Here is a 26,323-nt window from a genome sequence, read left to right on the forward strand (position 1 = left end):
GCTCCCAGCCTCATCCTCACTTTTCTTGTCCTCATTCATCACAGTTTCTTCATCCGCTCCTGAAATGTAGGTCGCATAATAGGAATTAGCAATGTCATTGTTGTGAAGCGATATGTGCTTTCTTTTAGTTACATTACGGCAAGACAGGTTGTGTAAAATTTTTGCTCAAAATCTGCTATTTTTTTCGGCACCAAATACTTGAGGTCACTTTTATGACTATCACATTGTATCACATTGCTTCTGTCTGCAAACGTGTTGTTTCACTTCTGTGTACGGTGACATTTACATGCTGTGCATTCATCCAACCTGTGCCTAGTCTAAAGCCACCAATGTCGCTTTGTTGATGTCAGAAAGGTTGAATTCATACTCTCGCGCATCATTAATATTGCAGTTAGACGGAATGAAAAGTACTTATGGAAAGACTGTGTTCTTCCCTTTGTTCTTTTTGCTGGAGTATTTTCTTGTAGGCAGTTGTGTACACTGTGGTCTTCCTTGAGAGGCCATGCTGTTTTCTGTAATTAGGTGGCTTTTTTTGTGTTTTCTGTTTAATGCTAAAATAGGTCCTAGAAAATTTTAATTTCTGTCATAAATGACAAAATTCATATTGGCTACAATGTATTCTTCCTTGAAGCTGCAAGTAACTAGAAATCAATGTTGATTGTAATGCAAGTTGGCGTCCTGAAGTTGAAATGTGAGTTGGTTGGCTGCCACTGCCATAACACTAGCATACACTACACCAAACTGATGTGAGCTTATGCTATGAACAAAGTGTTAGTGTTTGCCAAGCAAGAACTTGAACAACTGTTGAAACTTATGTGCTTGTTGTTTCTGTATGGCTAAATGCCCAGCTCTGCGTCTTGAAACGGAAAACGAAGATGTCGCTTACCACAGTTATTTAAAAACGCTTCCAGTTTGAGAAATGGCAGAGATTCTTCTGCATGTATTTTTCATAGCTCCATGCCCAAACTACCGACCGCTACATTGCTTGATGAAACCCAGTCTTCTCTCAGCTTAGTTCCTGGCTTGCTCAGTCAGATTTTACACACCGGTGACACAGAGATGACTTTTGCTGACCAAGAACTCTTATAAGCACTTAATTTTTGTTTTGCTTTTCTTTCCATGTTCTTGCATCAGTTGTTTATTTGGTCATCTGGCTTCCTTGCCTTTTGGATACCTCATTTGATACATGGTGCCACACCTTAGCTCAGGATCCAAGGGGCTCAGGCTCCCTCAAGACCCCCTTGAAACCGAGCTCAGTCCCTGCTGCCAGCCCCACCCCCCGCCCAGCTGTCTTAAATGTTTCATATTTCTCTTGGGCCCCTCCCAAAAAACATTTTTGGTTACGTGCCTGCCTTAGCTCATTTGTGGCCATAATCGGAGATGGACCTATGGGCAACTATTGGAGGACGTGGTTGTGCAATGCATTGTTCAAAATTTATTTTGTGGAAAGGTGGCTGTCAGAGTAGTCAGTCTGAGCTCCACTTGCTTTAACCTGTGCTAAAATTCATGATGTTATTGTGCCTATCTGAGCAAGCAAGCGTCTAGAAGCAATGTCCCCTTGCTGTTCAGTACTCACAATCCACAGCCCAACGAGGTTGAATGCAGGGCAAAGCTCCAGCTTCCCACCCACGCTGTCGAACTCCACCTGTCTGCTTTTGAAGAAGGGTGCAGTCTGATAATACACCACCAGCTGTGTCTTGTACCTCTGGATGGTAATGCGGGCCTTCTTCTTGTACTTGACGTTCTCAGGCCATGGGACGATGGTTTTGCCTAGGGCAAGGAGCTTCCTAAAAAGCAAGTTTTTGTTCTCATCTGTAAAGTGTCTTGACATTGCATTCCACAGGTCTGTAGGAGCATATTGCTGAATCTATATCTGACTTCAAAAATCATATCTAGCCAAGTTGAGGAAGCCTACAACAGAAGCCCTAATAGGAGCATATAAAACAGACATATGATATAATGCAGCTAACTTTGCTTGAGTAGCACAGGATGGTGTCAAACTACAAACAGCGAAACAGTTTCATCCTGGAAACTTCACGCCATGAGATGGGCTGTCTTTAAGTTTCTTCCTTGGCATCTTCTCCATCCTGGCAGACAGGTAGAATGATGATTATCTACGATTTTTTATGTACATTTAGGTTCTTGCCTGTGTACTTTTATCCAGACTTGCAATCACTTTCTCTGATCAAAAAAATTCAGGGTGGCAATTTGTTGACCTAAAGTGCGGTGAGGCGAAAGCCTTTGACGCGGTGTTGCTACTTGTGTCACTGATGTGTGGTTAAGATGTTAATTAAGTACACAATTGTTTGTGACTCTTAAATGCTGGAGACACTGGAGGGCGTTTGGAAGGCATCCGTCTGATTCGACACCTTTCTCCAAACTCTCTCCAGAGTCCTAGACAAGGAGAACTAAATATGCTTTGGCAGGAAGTGGCGTAGCCATTAGCATGCTCGGCTGCGAAACGGAAGGATGGTGGTTCGAATCCCATCGTGCACAAAGGTTTTTTTTCTGGTCTGACTAGAAAAAGCGTGACACCTCTGCTCACAACCTTCTGTCGACAACAATGAAGCATTAAAGGCTTTTGCCTTAAAACCTCAGCACTTCCCAACAAGCTACCCTAATTGCTCATGGTTTATGGTTTTATGGAGTTTAACATCCCAGAGTGACTCGGCCTATGAGAGACGCCGCGGTGAAGGGCTCCTGATAATTTTGACCACCTAGGGTCACTGACATCGCACAGAACACAGGCCTCTAGCATTTCGGCTCCACCGATATGCGACCGCCGCGGCCAGGATTGAACCCAAGTCTTTTGGGTTGGGTCAGCAGCCGAGCACTACAACCACTGAGCCACCGCGGCGGCACTCATGGTTTCAACTCATGGTTCCAATCGTGTCCCTCGTCCTCTGTGAATAAGCACATTACTCAAGACATTAAAACCTCATTCCTGCTATGGTTAACAGTGGCACTCACTTGTAAGTTATAATTTCACTTCTGCATCATTTCTGAGAATAAAACTGCACATGGTGCAGCACTTATATACAGTTATTATTATTTATGGTCATAATATGACAACCGTGACATCGCTAACTGTGCGGGTTAGTCAATATTGAGAGGTAGTTCTCATTTGACCATAGATGTTACCAGAAATTCACTGCTGTACTGGCATTTTTCGGACACGCGAACTAGTGGTGCTTGGATTATTGTGCCTTTTCCTTCATAATGTCCATTTACTATTGTGCATCAAATAAATCGGATAATGTTGAAAGATATTAGTCACAGGCAATCGTTAGAACTTCTCATGCTGCTGCCACAGTTAATAAGTCGTGCAGCATGCCTTTATATACAAAGCACTTCTGCCAGTCAGGTTTTTTCGTGTACCATGCCATTAGGAAAGAATTTAGGGCTTTTTTTTTTGCAAGGCTCGTCCTGACAGTACAGAGTCACTAGGCCTTTGTAACAGATGCTCAGGCGATAGTAGCCAAGAGGTAAACTACGCTGTTTTATTTCTTTTTATCGTGAACAGTTTACAACTGCTTCCTGATGGGAATAAATCTGTGAAAGCATTATAAGAGCTACAGTGCCTTGTAGGAGAAGCTGACTGCATGATGTATTTGAAAGCATCCAAACGTGGTGCTAATGACTGATAAAACTGAATAATTATTTTAACTCTTTACAACAAATGCAGCACACTAGTTCCAGGACTGTAAATCATCATCAACAGCATAACTACATCCATGACCTCTACTATGACCTCTCATATCCCTGTATATCTTATATCAGGACTATGACCTCTCTCATATCTCTTCAGTTAGCTCTCTCCTGTGCCAGCTGTGGCCAGCTTATCTCGATAAACTTTCTATATTATAATCTCTTCCACCCGCCTGAGTCTTTGCCACCCCTTGCTGTGCTTGCCTTCTTGGATTGTTGAACATGACTTCAGTTTTCTGCATATTAATGGGCTGTGAATCACAACTCTCCTGATTTGGCACGTAGGAGCACTACTCAGTGCACCTTTCTTAGGAGTGACTGGTAATCCTATAGTGATTACCCCATAACTGGCCAGTGAATTTTCACCCACTTCATTTTCAACAGCAATAATCCACAAGCATTTTTTTTATGAAGTATTTTGTACAGAACAACAACGCTGTATCTTTTCTTGTCCTTCGTCTCTGCGTGCTGCCTCGTAGCAATGGACAACAACTTTACTTACTTGTGGTCACAATCCGTGAGGTCGAAAGTTCCGAATAGGACAATCCTGTCTCCAACACCAAGTTCTGGCACGATTGTTGTTGTGAAGGGCTTTTCCTGCAACATATATGTGCAGAGTATTGTCATGTGTACCTGTCCAGCACATTGCTTCTACAGGCGTTAATTTTTTGTTCTACTGAACAGGTCCATTGTTTATCGCATGAAAAGATTTAGAAATGGTGCTTGATCCATCCAAAGCTGTGAGATATTTTCATTTCATCTGTTTTCAGTTGCAGAGTCCACCTTTTTTGGCTTTAAGTTTTAAAAGCTTTTCGAAGTTGTGTCATGTCACAATTGCAGTTGGGACCATGTGCACTCATGATGAATGTCAACCTGCAGCAGCACAAACTTTGGAGTGCATCACACTGCCCAACTGCTCACATGTCCTAATTTTACAATATTACAGTGACCACTCAAACACATACAACTATTATTGCATTCCTACAATCCTGTTCATGCCTAATATTTGTGCCACATGGACAAATTTAATGCCATTAAGCACTTACTGCCTTAAGTTTTAATGCCATTCATGTGGTGCCACACGCTGAGCTTTAATGGCATTAGCCTTACTGCCACTTGCAACCTACTGAATTCGCCGCAACTCATTCGCCCAAGCAGTGCGTACTCTCGTCCCCTTTCCACACGCAGAAAAGCATGCAACTTTTTTAGCAGCAACTTCCCATCGAGTAGAAAATGATTTCTTTATAATTTTCATTCGGAACAGGCACCTCTACTGCATTCTTGGTGCGAAAGGCGGCATTTTTACCAGCACTTGTGACTGATAATCTCGGCTGGCAAGTGAGTTTGCGGCTGCTTTTTTAACTTAATTGTCAAGCAAGAACAGCGGCATTGTCTGCAAAATTTTTATGTTACATATGAACGGCATTGCCAAGGTATTATGTTAGCACTGTTTATACTCGGGTAAAGTTTTTCACTACCTTTCAAGTATTATCATCCCTGTGACTTTTGTATATTGACATTAAATTTGGAGATGTAGCACTGACTTCGAAATTAATGGCATTAACAAACTTAAGGCCGTGAGCATTTACTGCTATTTCGTGTTCACTTGGGACATGGGTATAAGAGAGCACTAAACTTCCTTAGTCTGGATGGCTGGATGATTGGATTAGAAAGACTCAGTGAGTGTAATATGCACATATTTTACATGTCATTGAAGACCTCTTACCAGTCTGCAAGGCTGGTGCAGTGCCATCACCTCTAAACCTTGTGTGGATGATATCTCGGTTTCAGTCAACTGTTCAAAAATCCTCACTTTTGCCACTTCGGTTTCATTCACGCTGACCTGCAATGAGAAATGAAACGGTGATGCTTAGCTTACGGTAACTAGGCATGTTTGGTGCCTTTTACTTAATTTACTCAGCTAATTGATGAAATTAAGATTGTTAAATTCTTCTCATTTTTCTCCAATTATATCTGCGTCTACTGCATGGTAGAACAATTTCCCGCATGTTAGCATCACAATAAGCGAATGAATCAGAAAACAGGCAGTCTGGTGCAAAAATCCTTCAGGGTAATACAATATGGGGGCCAATACACACAACTCACAGTTTCTCCAATGCTTCTTGAAGGGAGACGCTGAACTCCCAGCACCTCCTCTTATGGAGAGCCCTTGCACGTCTATGAAACCGTTGAACGCGCTTCTTGACGTTTGCTTTTACTTGCAGCAAGCGCCACCTCTGTCTGTGAAGTAAATATCATACCTTAACACTGGAGCCCCTCTGGCGGACGTTGAAGCTGTATGTGTGCAGCTCCTCTGGCTGGAAGGTCTTCCGGTCCACCTCGTACTGCATTAGCTTTTTGGAGCTGTCGAGGTGGTGCAGCACGAGCGCCAGGTCCGGCTCCGGCTGCTCGTACCGGTCCTTGTCTGAGGTCGCGTTGTAGTCCTTGAACTCCACCGCGAAGACAACCTGCTCCCCCTTGATGAAGTTAACCCGTGCCCTGCCGGAGAAACGGGGCTTGTGGCACAGTGCATATAAACTGAGTGCTAGTCGACAGGGCAACATGTAGGGCCATTCTTGATGTTGCATCCACGAGCAAGAGCATTGAATCATGGAGGCGAACCTCAGCATTGCGATTCCGAATGGAACCGAAAATTTGTTCAAATTGAGCCGAGTATAACGTATAGTCGCACACGGAAGTGCATCAGCACGGGCTGCTGCTCCAGGCGGTTATGCAAAGGAAGTTCCTACAGCTGGCTACTTGTTGAAGCCAGGCGCCATGCTAACCAGCTAAGAGAAACCCATCTATAGCCACTTAACGGCGAAAACGCCGAGGAGCCGGCGGATACGATCCGCCAGCGCCCTGGGACCATGCAGCAGGGTTTTTTTTTTACCCTTAAGCTCTCTTTGATTGAAGTTTTTCACCACCACCCCACCCTCCCGTCGGGGACATAGTGCAGCCAGCCGCCGGGGCGGCTGTTGGAACCCGTCAGCATCGTTGTATCAGATATCCCGGCTGGCGCCCTAAGGTATCCTGGCGGTAATCGGAGGACAGTAGCGGCAAGACCGAGACACAGTAGCGAGTCTTTGCAGACCGTCACTGGGCGCGCCCCGTCTCGAGAAGTCATAAAAATGTTGTAGAATGCCTAAAGTCATAATCATGTTGTAAAATGGCTACAATGACCTAGGCTGCCGAAGCCAAACTCTGTATAGAGCAGACTATATATATAGAGAGTACGATCAGCAAGAAATGAAACACGAACACAACTGAACCACGGACAGCAAGATAAGAAACTCTTAGCAATGGTAAGCTGAATACTACCTCCACTTTTTTTCGCTCAGAAGGCGCGAAGACTCCTCTTCAGAAGTGTTATTCAACCTCGCTTGTATTTCCATTCCAGGAACTAATATGCTGCTGTTTTTTGTTGTTGTTGCTGGCATCTCAGTTTTCTTGTTCGCGTTTCATTCGTTGCTGATAGTACATAAAATGGGCTATGGGGGTTTAACGTCCCATAGCGACTATGGCTATGAGGGACGCCGTAGTGAAGGACTGCGGAAATTTCAACCACCCGAGGTCCTTTAACGTGCACTGACATCGTACACGGGCGTCTAGATTGGATTGGAAAACGTTTATTGTCAGCACTGAGCCCTAGTGGGCATTATACTAGGTGGCTTCGAGCCCATGGCTCTTGGCGACCTTGTGAGCCCACTCAGTGGCCCGGACTTGCGTCAACGGGTCTGAGCTGGCCAGTATAGCCTCCCACCGCTCTAGAGAAGGGACTGGTAGTAGGTCCGCCGGTGGCGGCGCCTTTTTGCAGCTCCATAAAATGTGGTCATATCCGGCTATCTCGCCGCATTGTTTGCATGTAGCGTTGTATAGTGTTGGATACATGTGTGCTAGTCTCGACGGGCTAAAGAAGGCTCGCGTCTGGAGCCGACGCCACGTTACCTCCTGGCTTTTGTCGAGCTTTTTGTCTGGTGGCGGATAGATCCTCCTTTCCAGTTTAAACTGATTGGTGTATTCGTGAAATGATATGAATGCATCTCTCGTGAAATTTGGGGACTCGACCCGGCTCACTGCTCGGCTGACATAACCTCGAGCTATACTGTGAGCCAACTCGTTTCCCCTGTTCCCCGAGTGTGCCGGCACCCATATTAGTTCCACCTCTCTTTGGTCCCAGTCTTTATGTCTTAATATTCGTTCTGCCTCCTGGGAGATCATACCCCGCGCAAAATTGTTGATAGCCACCTTGGAGTCGCTAATTATGGTGACTGCTTTGGTGCTGGCCATTGCCATGGCGATAGCCGCCTCCTCCGCTGTCACTGAGTTTTTTGTTTTGACCGAGCCGGCCGTTAATGTTTCACCCGAGTCGTTCACGGCCACGACCACAAAGGAGTCGCCTCCTTCGTATTCCGCCGCGTCTACATAGGTTGTGTGTTCCGAGCCTTCGAGCTTGGCTTCAAGGGCCTTTGCTCTGGCTCTCCTCCTGCCTTCGTGAAAAGCAGGGTGCATGTTTTTTGGAAGTGGTTTAATAGTGAGTAATTTTCTAACTTTGGTCTGTAATTTTGCCTGCGCGTTTCTTTCCGGAATTTTATCATGTAATCCTAGGTTGCTCAGGATCTTTCTCCCCGGGGGTGAGGTCGCAAGCCTCCTTAATTGCGCAAATATATGTGCCTCGCATAGTTCCGTGGTGGTGTTGTAGATCCCCAGTTTAAGAAGTCTTTCCGTAGGAGTGCAGTGGGGCAGCCCCAATGCTGCTTTATATGCCTGCCTTATGATCCCATCTATTTTGTTCTGTTCCGCCAGCCCTAGCTTGAGGTAGGGAACGGCGTAAACTATTCTGCTTATCACGAAAGCCTGAACCATTCGGCAGAGATCTTTCTCTTTGACTCCCCGTCTTTTGTTAGCTATTCGCCTTATGAGCCTGGTTGTCATGTTAATTGTGGACTTAAGCCTGTTTATTGTCTCTGTGTTCTTTCTATTGTCCTGTATTATAAGTCCTAGGACCCTGATTTTGTCAACTCTGACTACCGGAGTCTCATTTACCAGTACGTGAATGTCTCCTGCGTTGGTATCGCGTTTGCTAGCCCCCCGGATCACCAGAAGTTCGGATTTGCTTGGCGAGCATTTTAGTCCTGCCCATTCTGCGTATTCCTGGACAATATCGATCGCGTGTTGGAGATTTTGTTCTATTTCCCCATCGTTTCCTGTATGCGTCCATATTGTTATGTCATCCGCATATAGCGTATGGTTTATACCTTCGACAGTCTTCAATAGCGGCGGTAGGTTCTTCAACGCCAGGTTGAATAAGAAAGGAGAGAGCACTGAGCCCTGCGGAGTTCCCCTATCTCCCAGCTTAATAGTTTCTGACTGGATGTCTCCTAGATTTATTTCTGCGGTTCTGCCGGTTAGAAAGTCCCTTACGTAATCGTAGGTCCGCTTTCCAGGGGTAATCTCCGCCAGATTAGTTAGTATGACCTCGTGTTTGACGTTATCGAAGGCTTTATGTAGGTCTAGGCCCAGTATAGTTTTGGCGCCCCCTTTGTTGGGCGGGTCTATGATGTCTGCTTTGAGCTGGAGCATGACGTCCTGCGTGGACAACTTGCTCCTGAAGCCTAGCATCGTTTCAGGAAATACCTCCCTTTCCTCTGCGTATTCCTGGAGTCTGTTTAATATGACATGTTCCATCAGCTTCCCCAGGCAGGACGTTAGCGATATCGGCCTGAGGTTGCCCACTTCAAGTTTCTTCCCGGGTTTTGGAATAAAGATTACTTTGGCATGTTTCCATTGTGAAGGTAGACTACCTCGTTTCCATATCTCATTTAGGTAATCTGTGACTGCCGTGACCGAGACTAGATCTAGGTTCCTTAGCATTTTGTTGGTTACCCCATCTGCCCCCGCTGCCGACGTGGTTCTTAGTTGACTCATTGCTCTCCATACCTCCGCTATCGAGATGTCCTCATCTAGCTGTGTGTTCTCTGCTCCTTGGTAAGCTGGAGATGAACCCCCTTTGTCTGTGTTAAGGTACCTGCTCTTCAGTTCCTCTATTAGGTCCGCGGCTGTTCCCTGGTATTTGTGAATCAATCGTTTAAGCTGCCCTTGTGCCGCCGACTTTGTTTGTCCTGGGTCTAGTAAGTGGCGAAGAAGATGCCACGTGTTCTTGCACCCTAGCTTTCCATTCATTTCATCGCAAATTTGTCCCCAGTGTTGACGCTGAAGCTCGTTTGTGTAGTCTTCTATCTGTTTTTCGAGTGTCGATATTCTCTTCTTTAGCCTTCTATTGTGTTTCTGTTTTTTCCACCTCTTCAAGAGGCTCTCGTGGGCTTCCCACATGTGGGCTAGCCTCGAGTCTGTGATGTCATGTTCGGTGGTTGGGGTCTGTCTAGTGTGACTGTTTACGTCTTTTTTGAGTGTCTCAACCCATTGATTTAGATCCGATATCTCCCTCGGAGCGGTTCTGTCCCGGACTTTTCGGAGGGTGTCCCAGTCTGTCAGCTTCGTTTCGCGCAGCTTCCCCTTCATCGGCCTGGTTTGTGTTTCAATCTCTATGATGTAGTGATCGCTACCCAAGGTGTGTCCTGTGTTTGACCATCGTTCACCCTCGAGGTCTTTGCCTAGCGTCAAGTCTGGGGACGTGTCTACGCTGACGCTATTGCCTATCCTCGTGGGGTCTTGCGGGTTGTTTAGTAGCGTGAGCCTTAAGTTTTGGATTTCTGTCCATAGTTTGTTTCCCTTAGGGGAGGCCGTTCGATATCCCCATGCCGGATGCGGGGCGTTGAAGTCCCCCGTAATTACTAATCCCTTCTTATAAGATAGTCTAATGGCTTTACGTAATAGGTCCGCCAGCCCTGTGCCCCGGTTTTTCGGTGAGTTGTATATATTCAGAATAAAGAGACTGTTGTCCCCCTTTCTGTTTGGGATTATTTCTAACATCACGTAGTCCTCGCTTGTGTTTTCGAGTGCGTGTTGTGTTGCCGTTAGATTTCTATGCACTAGCGTGGCCGTGAACGACTTGGGTTTGTGCTCTTTTTGCACTTCTAGCGGGGTGTACGCGGCGTAGCCATTTAATTTGACCATGCCGCTTGCCTCCTGCAGCGTGATTACGTCCGGTGTGGTTATGTTTTTTTGAATGTATGCCTGCAGGTTCCATCTTTTGGACTGGAAGCCTCTGCAGTTCCACTGCCAGATTCTAATTTGTTGGCTAGGGGCCATGATGTCCTATAGAGGCTGCTGCTGCGGTTGCAGCGAGGGGAGGGTGTTGCCGGCAACAGGGGGAAGCCTGGCTTCTATGTGTGCTAGTTGTTCCAGAATTTGCTGGAAACAACCCATGGTTCGTTCCCTGAACGTGACGAATTCCGCCGTCAGATTGTCAGCACGTTCGGCTATTTTGTCTACCCTAGCGGTAAGGGCATCAATTCTAGCGTCTTGAGCGTCAACCCGCTTCAATAGTGTGTTCATGTCCGGCCTAACGTTCATGTGGGTTTTAGCCGATGCGTCCTCGTTAGGACTTTCTGCCGCCTTTTTGGGAGTACTGTCGTCTGTGTTTTCCTCTCTGGGTAGAGGTCTTTTCAAGGGGACTCTGGTGTCTGTATCCATTGCGTTTTGAATGTCTCCCCCTTCATATGTGTCACGCGGGGGCGCCTGACTCGCGTTTTGTGATTGTTGCAAAGGAGGTTTTTCGACCACCTTCGGCTGTTTTGTGTTAGCGTGAATGAGTTTCCTCAGCTCCGCCATTTCCTTCTTTAAGGTGTCTAGCTCTCTGTCCCTCTTAGCGAGCTGCTCTACCAGTTCCTTCTCCCGAGCGGTTTCCCAAGAAGAGGCCTTATCTGGCCAGCTCACCTTTTTGCCCGCGTCTCTGTCCTTGCTTGAGCCTCTTCCTCTGCTCGAGCTGCTCTCTCTGTCAGGACCCGAGCTGGCGCCTCCGGTCCCCGGTAATGGTGGGAAGGAGCTCGATCTGCTTCTCCCCCGGTGGCCTTGGCGGGTGCCGCTGTGGTCCCTGGTCTTCGGTCTTGGTTGGTGTCCGGAGTCAAGTTGCCCCAGGTCGTTCTTGGCTTTAAAAGGTGCTTTCTTTGCCAGCCGATACTTGCAATTCCGGCTGCCGGTGTTGTGTGGCCCCCCGCATACGATGCATTCGGGCTTGCATGTCGGCAGTTCTCCCTCCGGTGGGTCTGGATGGTCTTCGCCGCATCTGCGGCAACGCTTTACCCATGGCTTATAGCACACATCCGTCCTGTGTCCCGTCTTCCTGCAGTTGTAGCAGGTCTCTACCCGCTCTCGGTACGGGTAGACGATGAACACTGATCCCCAGTAGAAGACTTGTCTGGGAAGCTTTTTCTCTCCAAAGGTGATGAGAATAGATCTGGACTTGCCAATTCTTCTGGCGTTGAGTACTTCGATGTCCGGGTTGCGTTTGATGAATCCTTGACGGACTTCTTCCGGTGTTCCGATATCATAGGCGTTGTATACCACGCCCTTAATTGCGTCGTCGGGAGCCGCGACGTAGGGTGCCATGGCGAGGGTCTTCTCCCCGATAACTATCGTCTTTATCCTCGCGTAGGTGCTCGCGCGTTGACGATTCGGTGTGCTGATCGTGTACGTGTTGTTCACGGAGTTGATTCTTGAAGTGTCTTCGTCCAGGACATCTCCGTATGGTAGTTGCGCGGCCGCGCAGGTGGCCTGCAGTAGGTGACGTGGCACGTAATCGTTCAAGTTCCAGCCTCTGGGCCTGAAAATTATTTTATAGTCGCTCTCCGGGAGCTTCGGCATTGGTGCCCTTTTTCGGATGTTCGGGTCTTGCCTCTTTTTCTGAGTGGCAGTCGATTTCTTCACCCCGGCGCCGTGATCGCCAGCGTTCCCGCCGACTTCGCCTCCATCGAAATTCGACCGCCGCGACCAGGATCGAACCCACGTCTTTCGGGCCAGCAGCCGAGCGTCATAACTACTTTGCCACCGCGACGGCTCTGATAGTACATAAAGCCGTTTTCGTTTCTGCTTTTCTTTTTTTTCTTGCTGGGCTGCCCCTGTGTGGAAGCCGCGCCGGCTGCCCAGCTTGACCGCAATGGCATTGAAGTCTCTACGGTGATGACCCTTCCCCGACGTCATAATAGTGCCGCGCTTTTCGCACCTCTGCTGCCACTCGGCACTGAGGGGAGGATCTCCAGTGGCCTCAGACGTGCACCGGCAGTGTACAACCTAAACTGCCAATAAAGGCAAGAGTTAACGTCTGTTCGAAGCCCTAATACGGTCCTGAAAATGCACCCTTCTTGATGTATCTTCCGGTGTTTCACTTTGGACACTTTAAAAACCTGTAACCGACATATGCGATACATGCGTGGTGTCCCACCTGAGTTGTCGCATTGGTGTCCCTGGTATGGTATGTTGGTGTGGTGTTAGGGGCGTCTTTCTTTAGCTCATAGCCCCTCGTAACGCTAAGCTCGCCTCAGCACGAGTGCCCGAATGTGCAATTTAGGGCCAGGATGGTGCAATTACGGGTCACACTATCATTGTGAGGCCACGTCAGGCCGACAGACCACTGTAAGGCTCATCCCGCATTCACAAGCATAGCCACCACCACCGTAAGAGAGGACCTCCTAAAAAGTTTACCAAGGTTGGGAAAAGCGCACGAGCGAGCAATATTCCACCACTCGTAACCGCACCGCAAAAAATTTTGGGCTAGCTTCACTCACACCGCAGATATCGGTGATTAAAAATTATGCTCCTCCTCCTCCTCGTACGCGCCGACGATCAAAAAAAAAAAAAAAAGTCGGAACTGCCCTGTCCCGCTTACGTCAGTTGGGCACACCCAGTCAAAAAGCTCACGCAGATTCCCCGCTCTACGTCAGAGGAGGAGGGGCGGCTTAGAACGCGCGGTGAGGTGTGTTTTCACGATAGCTTGCACGTGACGTCACTTAAGCGAGACCGCTGCTTCGGCGGCCATGTTTAGGAACCGCTTGGCTGCCGCGCGCTTCGAGACGCGGAAAAAATGAGGTGTTTAGTACTGCGACCGGATCCAACACGCTCTTTGCGTGGAAAAGCCTTCTCTTCCGAACGTGCAATAGGGCTGCAGATCGCAACTGATCATATCGGGTGAACTTATCCCGAGGCGTTACTGTAGCACTGCCAGTAAATCTTCCTTTTTCTCAGCTAAAACACAGTTCACAGAAACGTCGATTTCTGCTGTCAGCTGCAGCAATCTTCGAGGCGATCGTATATCGTATCGTATCGAGGCGATGAAGATCGCCTCGATTCGATATGATGCATTGAGGCACAGCTCGATCGGGGTCCCCGCCACGTCGTCCTCGGCATGCTGTACCTGGGCCTCAGGTCGCCGCTTTTCACTGCGCAATGTCTGGCATCATGCGAAACCTTCATACTTGGTGCCGTATCCAAGGAGGACTGAGCCCAGTCGGGATTTGTTTCCTCGGGACAATTGGGCGCACGGTCACCATTTCAACGCAGGTTAATCAGTGACGCTTTCCTTGTTTCGCTATTATCGCGTAGTCAATGGAGTGCATATTGCAACCGCGCAAAACGACGCAGGACGAAGAGAGAAAAGCACAGTAAACCTTAGTTGAAGTCCACATAATTGTTTTTGTTCAGCATAATGTTTCGGGCTGTACATTACGTTGATATAAATAGCCGTAAGACCGCAGAGGGCCGCTTATACAGATACCACCGGAAAAGGCCTAGGGCGTAGCGGGGAATGAATAAATAAAATTAGCTCAGGTTTAGATTTGGTTAAACCCGGTAGGTTGCGTAAGCACAGTGCACAGCGCGCCCGTCTAGCAGCATCCTGAGCTCGCCGTTTAGCAAGCCGCTGTTCACGCTCTTCATCGGTCTCTTGGGCCCGCTGTTGCTTCCTGGCTGCTGCGAGTCGGCGTAGCTTCTCTTTCTGTTTGTCGGGTAGCATGTCGAATGAATCCAGCGGTTGGTTGGTTGGTTGCGACTGAGAGAAGGATGAAAAGGAAAGTGCACGGGCCTGCCGACTGGCTTGAGCCGAACCACCACCGCTGCCACGTGCAGATCGAAGAGAGTTGAAAAATAAGAAGAAAGAGAAAAAGAGAAAAGACGCGCGTCGCAACAACTGCGTCCTTCGGAGCGAACGCTGGCTGAAAAATTGCTGAGGCTCAGCTTGGCTAAGCCTGGGGAATGCGAAGCATATTAGTGGCTAGGCTTGGTAATACATGGCTTTCCTTGGTTGAATACTTGGTCATTTTAATACAACCACTAGAAGCCTTCGTCGTGGGGGAAGACAACGGCATGGCTACAGCGGAACGCCGACTAACCCCGAGACGCGCGTTGGGTGAGCGCTTGGATTGCCACGGAAGCCGCGTCTGCCTGCCCGGTGGAGCCAGCGTTTCACCTACACCGAGTGTGAACGCGCGTTCGAAATGCGCGGGTGTGACGGCTAGGGGTCCCACGGCGACGGCGCGAGGTGGAGGCCGGCTCTCTCATCCGATGTCACGTGGTGTGACGTCACGTGGCGTGACGGCTAGGGGTCCCACGGCGACGGCGCGAGGTGGAGGCCGGCTCTCACATCCGATGTCACGTGGTGTGACGTCACGGTGTCACGTGGTGGTCCCACGGCGACGGCGTGAGTGGTAGCTCTAGCAATATGCTTCGCATAAAAAAACAGATAAGCGGCCGTGGCCTCAGGGCCACAACCTCTGAATGGTTGGTTGGTTGGCTGCGACTGAGAGAAGGCTGAAAAGGAAAAGTGCACGGGCCTGCCGACTGGCTCAAGCCGAGCCACCACCGCTGCCACGTGCAGATAGAAGAGTGTTGAAAGACAAGAGGAAACAGAAGAAGAGAGGGAGTAAAAACGCGCGTCGCAACAACCGCAATCGCCGAAGCGGACGCTGGCTGAAAAAACAGATAAGCGGCCGTAGCTCCTCTGAATCCAGTGTTGTTGTTGTTGCGACTGAGAGAAGAATGAAAAGGAAATTGCACGGGCCTGCCTACTGGCTCCAGCCGAGCCACCACCGCTTCCACGTGCAGATAGAGGAGAGTTAGAAGATAAGGGGAAAGAGAGAAAAAAAAAAGAAAAGACGCGCGTCGCAGCAACCACCGCGTCCGCTGGAGTGGACGCTGACTGAAAGAACAGATAAGCGGCCGTAGCCGCGAAAGGTCTTGACTCTCGGCGGCGGCTTCGGCCAAGAGTCAAGACCTTTCGCGTTTCGGCCGTCGTCTAGGCAGTGTTGCGTTTGGGATGCCCCCCTCCCCCCTCTGCCTGTGTGGATTAAGGCAGCTCGCGCTCCCCTCCTGCCTAAGTGGATTAAGGCAGCGACCTTCCAGGACCGTGGGACCATGGTGGCAGCGGCGAAGGTCAAAGACCGCCGAAGGCCGAAGATGCGGCGACGATGGCGGCGTTCCGTGGCCGAGTCGACCCTTGGGTCAACGAACAGAGTGGTGGTGTGCTGAGTGAAAGACAGCAGTGTTTAATTACTGAGCCTCTACCCTCTCCCATCAACCGAGCTGCGGGAGAGCCCCACGGCCCAGCGCCGCCCTGCCGTGGGCGGTATCAACAGTATCCACAACGGTCCGTCTGATTGGACACGTCTTTCTTCGAACTATTTCCCCAGACAGGGATCTGGGGAATCCGTGCGCTATTTAACGGGCTGTTGTTTTTAGGACTCCAGTGCACTCCTGTTGACTCCTGAAGAAGTTCTCCCTTACACTGAGAGACCCTCTCAGTTACCCTTGTTGTAAATAATGTAAATATTCGTGTATAAAGTTTCTTCCTTCCTTGCTTCTCTTCGTAATCCCGTCTCCCGCCTTCCTCGTCCCTTCTCCGGCCCGACCACGCTCACCCGATCCTAATAGCGGGTAGCCGTCTGGCTACCTTCTGTCGGACATTAAAAGTTTTCCTATCCTATCCGTAGCCGCGATTCGTCACTGTGTTAATGTGACTGAGAGAAGGATGAAAACTAAATTGCACGGGCCTGCCTACTGGCTCGAGCCAAGCCACCACCGCTGCCACGTGCAGATAGAAGAGAGTTAAAAGATCAGAGGAAAGAGAAAAAAATGGCTGAGGCTTAGCTAAGGTTAAGCCTAGTCAGATGCGAAGCATATTGATGGCTAGGCTTGGTAATACATGGCTTTCCTTGGTTGAATACTTGGTCATTTTAATACAACCACTAGAAGCCTTCGTCATGGGGGAAGACAACGGCATGGCTACAGCGGAACGCCGACTAACCCCGAGACGCGAGTTGGGTGAGCGCCTGGATTGCCACGGAAGCCGCGTCCGCCTGCCCGGTGGAGCGAGCGTTTCACCTACACCGAGTGTGAACGCGCGTTCGAAATGCGCGGGAGTGTGACGTCACCATACCACGTGATTCACACGGCGTGCAACCGCAGCGAGGGCAGAAGTTGGAGCCCCGTCTCTCATCTGTCGTGATATCATTGTGTCACGTGGTGTGCACGGCGTGTAACCGTCACGAAGGGCTTGGGTTACCTATTGTAATATGCTTCGCATAAAAGGAAAGAAAAGACGCGCGTCGCAGCAACAACTGCGTCCGCCGGAGTGGACGCTGCTGAAAAAAATGGCTGAGGCTTAACTTGGTTAAGCCTGGAGAATGCGAAGCATCATCGTGTCGCGTAATTTGGAGGCGCACAACCACAGCGACGGCGCGAGGTGGGCCCCCGTTTCTCCACTGTCGTGACGTCATCGTGTCACGTGGTGTGACGTCATGTATCACGTGATTTGGAGGCGCACAACCACAGCGACAGCGCGAGGTGGGCCCCGTTTCTCCACTGTCGTGACGTCATGTATCACGTGATTTGGAGGCGCACAACCACAGCGACGGCGCGAGGTGGGCCCCCGTTTCTCTACTGTCGTGACGTCATCGTGTCACGTGGTGTGACGTCATGTATCACGTGATTTGGAGGCGCATAACCACGGTGAAGGGCTGAAGTGGTAGCTAAAGTAGTATGCTTCGCATAAAACAGATAAGCGGCCGAAGCGAGGACCAATTCGTTGTTGTTGTTGTGACTGAGAGAAGGATGAAAAGGAAATAGCACGGGTCTGCCTACTGGCTCGAGCCGAGCCACCACCGCTGCCACGTGCAGATAGAGGCGATTTAAAAGAACATAGGAAAGAGAAAAAGGAAAGAAAAGACGCGCGTCGCAGCAAGAACTGCGTCCGCCGGAGCGGACGCTGCTGAAAAAATTGGCTGAGGCAGATGCGAAGCATATTGATGGCTAGGCTTGGTAATACATGGCTTTCCTTGGTTGAATACTTGGTCATTTTAATACAACCACTAGAAGTGTAGCAAGGATTGCCGTGGCAGCTATATACGGGATCATCGGTGAATTCAATGCAGAGTGTACAACCGCTGCCCCAGCACCGGCTACAACAGCTTTCGCTTCTCGTTCAAATCAGCCCTGCTTCTAGGCGGCATCCCAACACCTGGCCGCCTCGTAAGTGCCCGGAGAGTTGTTGTTGTTGTTGTGACTGAGAGAAGGATGAAGAGGAAATTGCACGGGCCTGCTACTGGCTCTAGCCAAGCCACCACCGCTGCCACGTGGAGATAGAGGAGAGTTAAAAGATCAGAGGAAAGAGAAAAAGGAAAGAAAAGACGCGCGTCGCAGCAACAACTGCGTCCGCCGGAGCGGACGCTGCTCAAAAAAAAGCGGCCGAAGCCGCGCTCGCCGAAGCGAGAACAGATGCCCGGAGAGCGAGGCAGAGCGAGGCAAGCTCAGCTTTATACCGCTGCTGTAGCGTCACGTGGTCAGCTGCAGCGCCTCTGATGTGGAGCCTCCACCGCCGCGGCCGACCGCGCGAGCCGGCAGCCTATCTCTCCTCTGCTGTGATGTCATGTTGCCACGTGGTCAGCCGCCGCGCCTCTGATGTGGAGCCTCCACCGCCGCGGCCGACCGCGCGAGCCGGCAGCCCATCTCTCCTCTGCTGTGACGTCATGTTGTCACGTGGTGTCACGTGGTCACGCTAAAGGTCAATGGTAGCTCCACCGCCGCGCTCGACGGGCTGCAGTGTAGCTCTAGTAATATGCTTCGCATAAAAAACAGATAAGCGGCCGAAGCTGCGCTGTTGTTGTGACTGGGAGAAGGATGGAAAGGAAATTGCGCGGGCCTGCCTACTGGCTCGAGCCAAGCCACCACCGCTGCCACATGCAGATAGAGGAAAGTTAAGAGATCAGAGGAAAGAGAAAAAGGAAAGAAAAGATGCGCGTCGCAGCAACAACTGCGTCCGCCGGAGCGGACGCTGCTGAAAAAACAGATAAGCGGCCGAAGCCGCGCTCGCCAAAGCGAGAACAGAAAAAGCTGTTGTTGTTGTTGTGACTGAGAGAAGGATGAAAAGGAAATTGCACGGGCCTGCTACTGACTCGAGCCAAGCCACCACCGCTGCCACGTGCAGAGATAGAGGAGAGATAAAAGAGCAGAGGAAAGAGAAAAGGGAAGGAAAAGACGCGCGTCGCAGCTACAACTGCGTTCGCCGGAGCGGACGCTGCTCAAAAAACAGATAAGCGGCCGAAGCCGCGCTCGCCGAAGCGAGGACAGATACTCGAGTTGTTGTTGTTGCGACTGAGAGAAGGATGAAAAGGAAATTGCACGGGCCTGCTACTGGCTCGAGCCAAGCCACCACCGCTGCCACGTGCAGATAGAGGAGAGTTATAAGATCAGAGGAAGGAGAGAGAGGAAAGGAAAGACGCGCGTCGCAGCAACAACTGCGTCCGCCTGAGCGGACGCTGCTGAAAAAACAGATAAGCGGCCGAAGCCGCGCTCGCCAAAGCGAGAACAGAAAAAGCTGTTGTTGTTGTTGTGACTGAGAGAAGGATGAAAAGGAAATTGCACGGGCCTGCTACTGACTCGAGCCAAGCCACCACCGCTGCCACGTGCAGAGATAGAGGAGAGATAAAAGAGCAGAGGAAAGAGAAAAGGGAAGGAAAAGACGCGCGTCGCAGCTACAACTGCGTTCGCCGGAGCGGACGCTGCTCAAAAAACAGATAAGCGGCCGAAGCCGCGCTCGCCGAAGCGAGGACAGATACTCGAGTTGTTGTTGTTGCGACTGAGAGAAGGATGAAAAGGAAATTGCACGGGCCTGCTACTGGCTCGAGCCAAGCCACCACCGCTGCCACGTGCAGATAGAGGAGAGTTATAAGATCAGAGGAAGGAGAGAGAGGAAAGGAAAGACGCGCGTCGCAGCAACAACTGCGTCCGCCTGAGCGGACGCTGCTCAAAAAACAGATAAGCGGCCGAAGCCGCGCTCGCCGAAGCGAAAACAGATACTCTTGTGAGAGCTAAAGTCACTTAGTGAGAGCTAGAGTCACTGGAAAAAATTTCAGAGTACCGCATTTCTTTTCCCCGCGCCGCCGACGCGGTCATTGGCCCAACCGTACCACGTGGTCTTGGGGTGCCATATACCTTCCAAGCGCCGGTCGGGCCGGCTGAGAAGAGCACAGGTTCCCGGCGTTTCTCGTGTTGGAACTGTCGCTCTCGTGTTTGATACTGAAGAAATCATGCCTGGCTGCTGCGCCTTCGGATGCAGCAACCGAACCGAGTCCGGAAAGACTTTTTTTCTCGATTCCGACCGGGCAAAATGACCGAGAGCGTCGTTCTGCGTATTTGCACAGAATCGGCCGGGAGAACTTCAAGTTTTCAAAAAACACACGCTTGTGCGAGGTAAGTGCACCTTGCTTGTGCTTTTTGGTGTTGTTTTAGAAGATATGTAAGCGCAGTGCACGCGGTGTTAGCGATAGGATGCTAAGAAAATAGGTGTTCACAGCAAGGCCGTCGCGCATGTCGCGCAGGGATCGTTCGCGGCTTGCCCGCTTGACGCGGGTACACGTGTACGCGCTTGTTACTCAACACACGCGGCTCTTCCGACTATTCCGTGCTTGTGGCACGTGAAGGCACATTTGTCGCGCGAGAATTCCGCGTCCTAACGTGCACCAAGCACTCGCACGATCTTTCCGCGCCTCCAGTCATTCGACCGATGGCACTTGTTTTTCGCGGACCGTGACGATCGCAGTCAATAAAAGCATGGTCGGGCATGTCTTACGTTCACGTAACGGCCGCTTTCTGTTCAGTTGTGTTGGGACTGGTAGAAAAATAGAAATGGGTCAAATGTTAGCAATCCTTGAAGCTGCGTGTTTGCGGCGACATGCGTGTTTACATCCCAAATAAGCTATTTTAAGTGTCACTGCGTAAACTTGGAAACCTTTAAAACGTATTCTTTTTCTTCGCCTCTTTATTTGGGTGTTTCAGCTTATTATTACAGCTATATTGCATGTTTTAGAGCGCAGCTCTTTGGCGTCAGTTCCTGGGTTTCGCGTCGTCGTCGGCGTCGGCCTCGTAACCAGCTCCGCCCCCCTTTCATCCCCCCAGCGCTATCGGCGTCAGCGGCATCAGTCAGTCGCTGCTATCTCTTCCCTCCTCCCTTTATCGTGTTGTCCGCTTGCTGCGCGCGCTTCTGCCCCCATCGTTTGCCGCTGGGTGTACACGCCGCCCCCCTCCCCCCTCTTCCTGCGAGTCTCCGGTTGTCAAAGCGCCGGCTCGAACTTAATTCCTTTCTTCGCTCCTCCTCCAATGCAACCCCTGTGCGGTGGCAATCAGAGAGCCAGATCGGTGGCGGCGGATCTGTATATGTGCACCGCCCGAGCCGAAATTGCGAATACGTGTGAAAAATAAAAAAAAAATTATGTGATAGCGCATACATGTGTTGCTCGATTTCTTTGCCTCAATCTATCGAAAAGGTGAAACAGCTTATTTGCTGCGCTCAAATTTCGCATTAGGAAGTAACGTAATCGTCGGTAATTTTTTATAGGTCCTGCCTTTCCCAATATATTTCCAATATTGTGCCGATTAGCTACGCGGCTAGGGTGCAAGGCACTAAATAATTTTTTCTTTTTCCACGTATTTGAAACAGGGCTTCACTCGAAAAAGCCCTGGGAGCCTCCTTGGGCAGCCCAGCGTTCGGGTGACCAGCATCACTCTTCTAACTGTACAACAAACATTTGCAGGACCACTTTTGCGCTTCGAGGAGCCTAGAGTGGATGGGAAGAAGAAGCTAATGTCAATTAGTTTCGTCCTGCTTGAACGAGACGGCGGTCCCATGGCGGTCCACGATGCTCACTGCCCAAAAGCACGAGCTTGACTCTTTGCTGCTCGGAGCGGCGAAATGTTTCCTTCGTAGCTTGCTCCGCGGAACGGGAAAAAAGAGGCGTGCACAAGCTCCCGATAGCAGCGCTAAGATGCTGCTCACAATCATAGTACAGTTCCTGCAGTAAACGCAACCGCGGAGTAAAACAACCGCCGGCTGCATTACTTCGCACAAAATAACAATATTTTTTTCTCTTCTGAGTAACCATTGTCTCCGAGCACGAAGTATTTGCGCTTCAGTGAACACTCAGCACGATATGTCACCGAAAATCAAGCTCTTTCAACACGGTGACCTTCCTGCGACGCAGTCGGCTTGGAAGGTAAATGGCAGTGGCCGCTCAGTGTTGCCAGTCAAATTCCGACCTTTGCGGTACTCTCAAATTTTTTCCAGTGACTCTAGTGAGAGCAGCGCAACAGCGCCTCCTCTCGGTAGCGAAGGCAGCTGCAGCGCGGCGTGCCTACCGCCGCGACCACCCGACGGCTTGAAGTGGGGGGGCCATCTACAGCCGGTCTTGTTGTTATGGCAACGACGCTCCATCTGTTGCGTGCCGTGCCTGCCCAACACGGCTACCGCCACGACCACCCGACGGCTTGAAATGGGTAGAGGGGGGGGGGCATCTGCGGTCGCTCAAAAGGTCAAACGTGGCTGCCGCCATGGCCACGCGAAGAAGCTGAGACCTGGCGTAATATTTCTTACGCAATAAAACAGTAGTTTTAAAAGTAAACTTTAAGTAAACTTTAAGTTTACTTTAAGTAGTAGTAAACTTTTGCCGCTTTTTAAGCGAGGCTTGTTTGCACTCCTTTTTATAACTCTCTTTCCTTTTTCATTATGCCTGATGGCAAACAGCTCGAATAAAAAAAAAGAGAAGAAACAATGGCACGCACACAGTGCAACAAAGACAATCCATCCTTACCCGTTTGGCCTCCATGAGAGCTTAATCTCCAAGAAGAGGTTGGTGTCGAACACGCGGGTGTCCGCACTGTTCACGTTTTTCGGGTCCTGCAAATAAACAAAAATTGACCGCAAAGTATTTTCAAAGGTTTCATTCGGTTCGTCAATGTTATGTGAATCTTTCGTTATTTTTTACTTTTTGTCGCTGCAAAATGCTGAAAACTGCAAGCCGTATGGGCAAGAAATCCATGGCGCCGAATTTCCTGCCCGTGTTAGTTTGCGTAGATGTGGTGGAAACACGTGGTGCGGCGTGGGCTAGCTCAGAAGCTAGCGACGTCTGTTAGGGAGCAAGAGGTCACGGGTTCAACACCTTGGAATTGTGACTGTTTCATAAAAGCAGAAATGGCCGTATACGTAAATTTGGTGCGTGCTATAGATCTCCGGGGCTTCAAAATTAACGCGGAGCCCCCTGCTAGTTCGTTTTTCATTGTGCATTATACGTATTTTGAAGGAAAATGAACAGGATACTACAGTTGCTAAAAACAAAAGCTGAAGCAAAGGCAACCAGGAGCAGATCAATAGGGAGGGCGCTCCATAAATTCTTGCTGAAAAGGCGAGAAAGAACCCTGCGTGAAGTTCAGCCCCAGCGTGCTGCAAGGCTTACAAAGAAAACTATACGGCACGCGTTTGTTACGACGCAAACTGCACATGCGTAGCCTGGCCTGCTACGGTTGTGGCGTAAATACTGACGATCAGTCTTTCCAGGTTGAAGATGGGCTCAGCAAGTTCAGCATTTTGCTGCAATGTTTTTTTTTTCGATCATATTGCAGCTCGTTCGCATTATCTTTATTTAAATGACATTGAAGTGTTTTCGTCAATAGCTTAAAACTTCTTAGATGAGGCACCACACGCCCCGAGCCAGTCGCGCTGATGAAGTTGGCCGATTCTGTGTACTTATCGCGGTGTCAGGTGCGCTAAAGATTTAATGTAACGCCCACACAGAAACTTCTTGCTTCTCTCAGGTTGAGAAAAGGCGACAAATTGTGCATTTCGATCTAATTAGTTTATATCCTGACAGTTTGAGTCACAACAAGGAAACAGAGCGCGCAAACGTTGGGGCAGTGGTTTTGGGACAGTGCACCAAAGCGTTGGATTTATTGTTGTTTGTGAAACAATTTGCATGCATACACTTATTTTTTATTTTAACACAACTGTTATCCCTTGGAAATACTAGTAATTGTGCACATGTATTTCCGCACTTTCCCTTTCCACCTCTTCCCTTTCCCCAGTGTGGAGTAGCAGGCCAGGGCCATGTTACCACCGGCCGACCTCTCCTCCTTTTCCTTTAATTATGATTCCCCCCTCTCTCTCCCTCTCTCAGATATGCCACCGCGGTGGCTCAGTGGTGCTCGGCTGCTGATTCCAAAGACGCGGGCTCGATCCCGACAGCGGAGCTCCCATTTCGTTGGAGACGAAATCCTGGAGGCCTGTGTATTGTACGATGTCAGTGCACGTTAAGGAACCCCAGGTGGTCGAAATTACCCGCAGTTCTCCACTACGGCGTCCCTTTTAGTCTATGTCGCTTTGGGGCGTTAAACCCCGTAAAAAACAAACTTTCAACACCGGTGCCGCACAAATGACAGATACGTCTTTCTTTCCTTCTTTCTTTCTTTCTTTGTTTCTTTCTTTCTTTCTTTCTTTCTTTGTTTCTTTCTTTCTTTCTTTCTCTCTTTCTTCCTTTCTTTCTTTCTTTCCTTCTTTCTTTCTTTATTGCTTTCTTTCTTTCTTTCTTTCTTGCTTTATTGCTTGCTTTCTTTCTTTCTTCCTTTCTTTCTTCCTTTCTTTCTTCCTTTCTTCCTTTCTTCCTTTCTTTCTTTCTTTCTTTCTTTCTTTTTCTCTCCTTCTCTCTTTCTTTTCTTTCTTTCTTTCTCTCTTTCTACCTTTCTTTCATTGTTGATTTCTATCTATCTTCCTTTCTTTTCTTTCTTTCTTCTCAAATTGAATATCGCTTTTGTGCGCTAAATCAACTGGCACAGTGAGCGCGGAGCATTGTACGCTCCTCTTGAGCCGCGCGGCAGCGTCCCGGCGATTGCAGAAATAAGGGCGGAAGTGCATTGCACGGCGTATGAGGGGAACTGCTGCTGTCAAATTCAGATACTGCAAACAAATGGAACGTAATTGGCCCTCACTGCTCTCCCACGATAGCTTGCAGCTCCGCCTTTGAGTCCGAAGCTGCTAGTTTTTTTTTTATTTTTTGTCAGCGCACCGCGGAGCCGAACGTGCCGTCACGATTTCTTATCTCTTTTTATTTTGTTTCTCGATCATTGAATTAAGAAAACGACGAAAAAGTAAGGACGATACTTTAACTAACCTCCCTAGAGTACTTCTCACCTAAAGGGCCTTTGGTGGAAAAGCCAGATTGACAGCGTACCCATCTTGAAGGACGTGATATTCCACCACCAAGCAGGTCGGCCCAGTTCCAGTAGCGGTTCGCTTTAAGTAGTTAGCCTTCGAAAAGTACAGCTTTTAAAACGGAGTCAGGTGGCAAAGTAAAGAAAACCGGCGAACGCACTTTTTGAAAAGTGCGTCACTGAGTGCTGCGCTGTTGTGTCAATTTTCATATTGCAACTGAAGTTCGTTTAACATTATTGTAGTTGCACTGCCTATTCATGTATACGTGGCGGTGGTGTCCACCTGCAAAAAGAGCTTTCGCACAATATTTCGCGCTTAGAAATGCTAAACCGCCAGCCAATTTTTTTTTCTTCCTTGTTTTAAAGAATTTCGGAAGGGCCGCTTACCAGAACATGCAGGGCCCGTTTTTTCTGCGTATTACCCACCTGTAGTGCAGAGAACTGGTGCGTTCAGCGGGTCAGTGCGTCGGTGAAGAGCGAAGAACGGTTTGGTTTGGTTGGTTTATGGGGTTTAACGTCCCAAAGCGACTAAGGCTATGAGAGACGCCGTAGTGAAGGGCTCCGGAAATTTCGACCACCTGGGGTTCTTTAACGTGCACTGACATCGCACAGTACACGGGCCTCTAGAATTTCTCCTCCAAAGAAATTCTAGCCGCCGCGGCCGGGATCGAACCCGCGTCTTTTGGGTCAGAAGCCGAGCACCATAACCACTGAGCCACCGCGGCGGCAAGCGAAGAACGAAAGGCAGCTTGTGCAGAAGAAGGAAGAAAAGAGAGAACGTTGGAAAAAACATCGAGGCGTGCCAGTATTTCAAGAGAGAGAGAGAACGTTCACTCACCGGGTTGATGATGTGCACCCCGGTAGCCCTGCGCGCGGGTCTCATCACGCGACGGGCCTTCCTCTGCGCCTGGACCTCGGACTTGTCCAGCGACAGCTCTTCCTTCCAGTGGCGGCTCAGCGTGTACACGGGGAAGTCATCCTCGACGTCCGACTCGTGGTCGGTGTAGTCTTTCGGGAAGAATTCCTCCATCGTCGTGCCGCTGCTCTTTCCGCTCCCTCCTCTGTTTCTCTTCAACCGTTCGGCTCTCTCTCCGTTGAAGGCGCGACGGCCGTCCGCTCACGTCCCCGTAGGGCCCCGGGCGCCTGGACCCCCCGCTAGATTTTACAGACCTCCGGTTGGGCTGCAGGTTGCCGA

General features: G+C 49.6%; 1 protein-coding gene across 1 annotated transcript; it reads right to left on the bottom strand.

The window, feature by feature from the left end:
* On the bottom strand, window positions 1-26,323 carry LOC149372745 (uncharacterized). The gene is made up of 7 exons (XM_089567283.1): window positions 25,967-26,323; window positions 22,740-22,825; window positions 5,970-6,207; window positions 5,435-5,551; window positions 4,211-4,305; window positions 1,577-1,787; window positions 1-59 (listed from the first exon to the last, which is right to left on the bottom strand). The coding sequence occupies exons 1-7, from the start codon at window positions 26,156-26,158 to the stop codon at window positions 39-41; spliced, it is 960 nt and encodes a 319-aa protein (XP_089423409.1). The 5' UTR covers window positions 26,159-26,323; the 3' UTR covers window positions 1-38.

Source organism: Amblyomma mixtum, chromosome 1, assembly GCF_055824585.1.
Source record: "Amblyomma mixtum isolate Tamu chromosome 1, ASM5582458v1, whole genome shotgun sequence".
Taxonomy (NCBI): Eukaryota; Metazoa; Arthropoda; class Arachnida; order Ixodida; family Ixodidae; genus Amblyomma; species Amblyomma mixtum.

Bases quoted from the DNA above. Each gene is read 5' to 3' on its own strand.
- LOC149372745 (XM_089567283.1), bottom strand. From the start codon at position 26,158: ATGGAGGAATTCTTCCCGAAAGACTACACCGACCACGAGTCGGACGTC. The intron at 6,208-22,739 runs GTAAGGATGGAT...TTTCTCCGGCAG, and splicing joins CTCTCATGGAGGCCAAACGG to GGCACGGGTTAACTTCATCA. The intron at 5,552-5,969 runs GTATGATATTTA...TTCTCATTGCAG, and splicing joins AGAGGGGCTCCAGTGTTAAG to GTCAGCGTGAATGAAACCGA.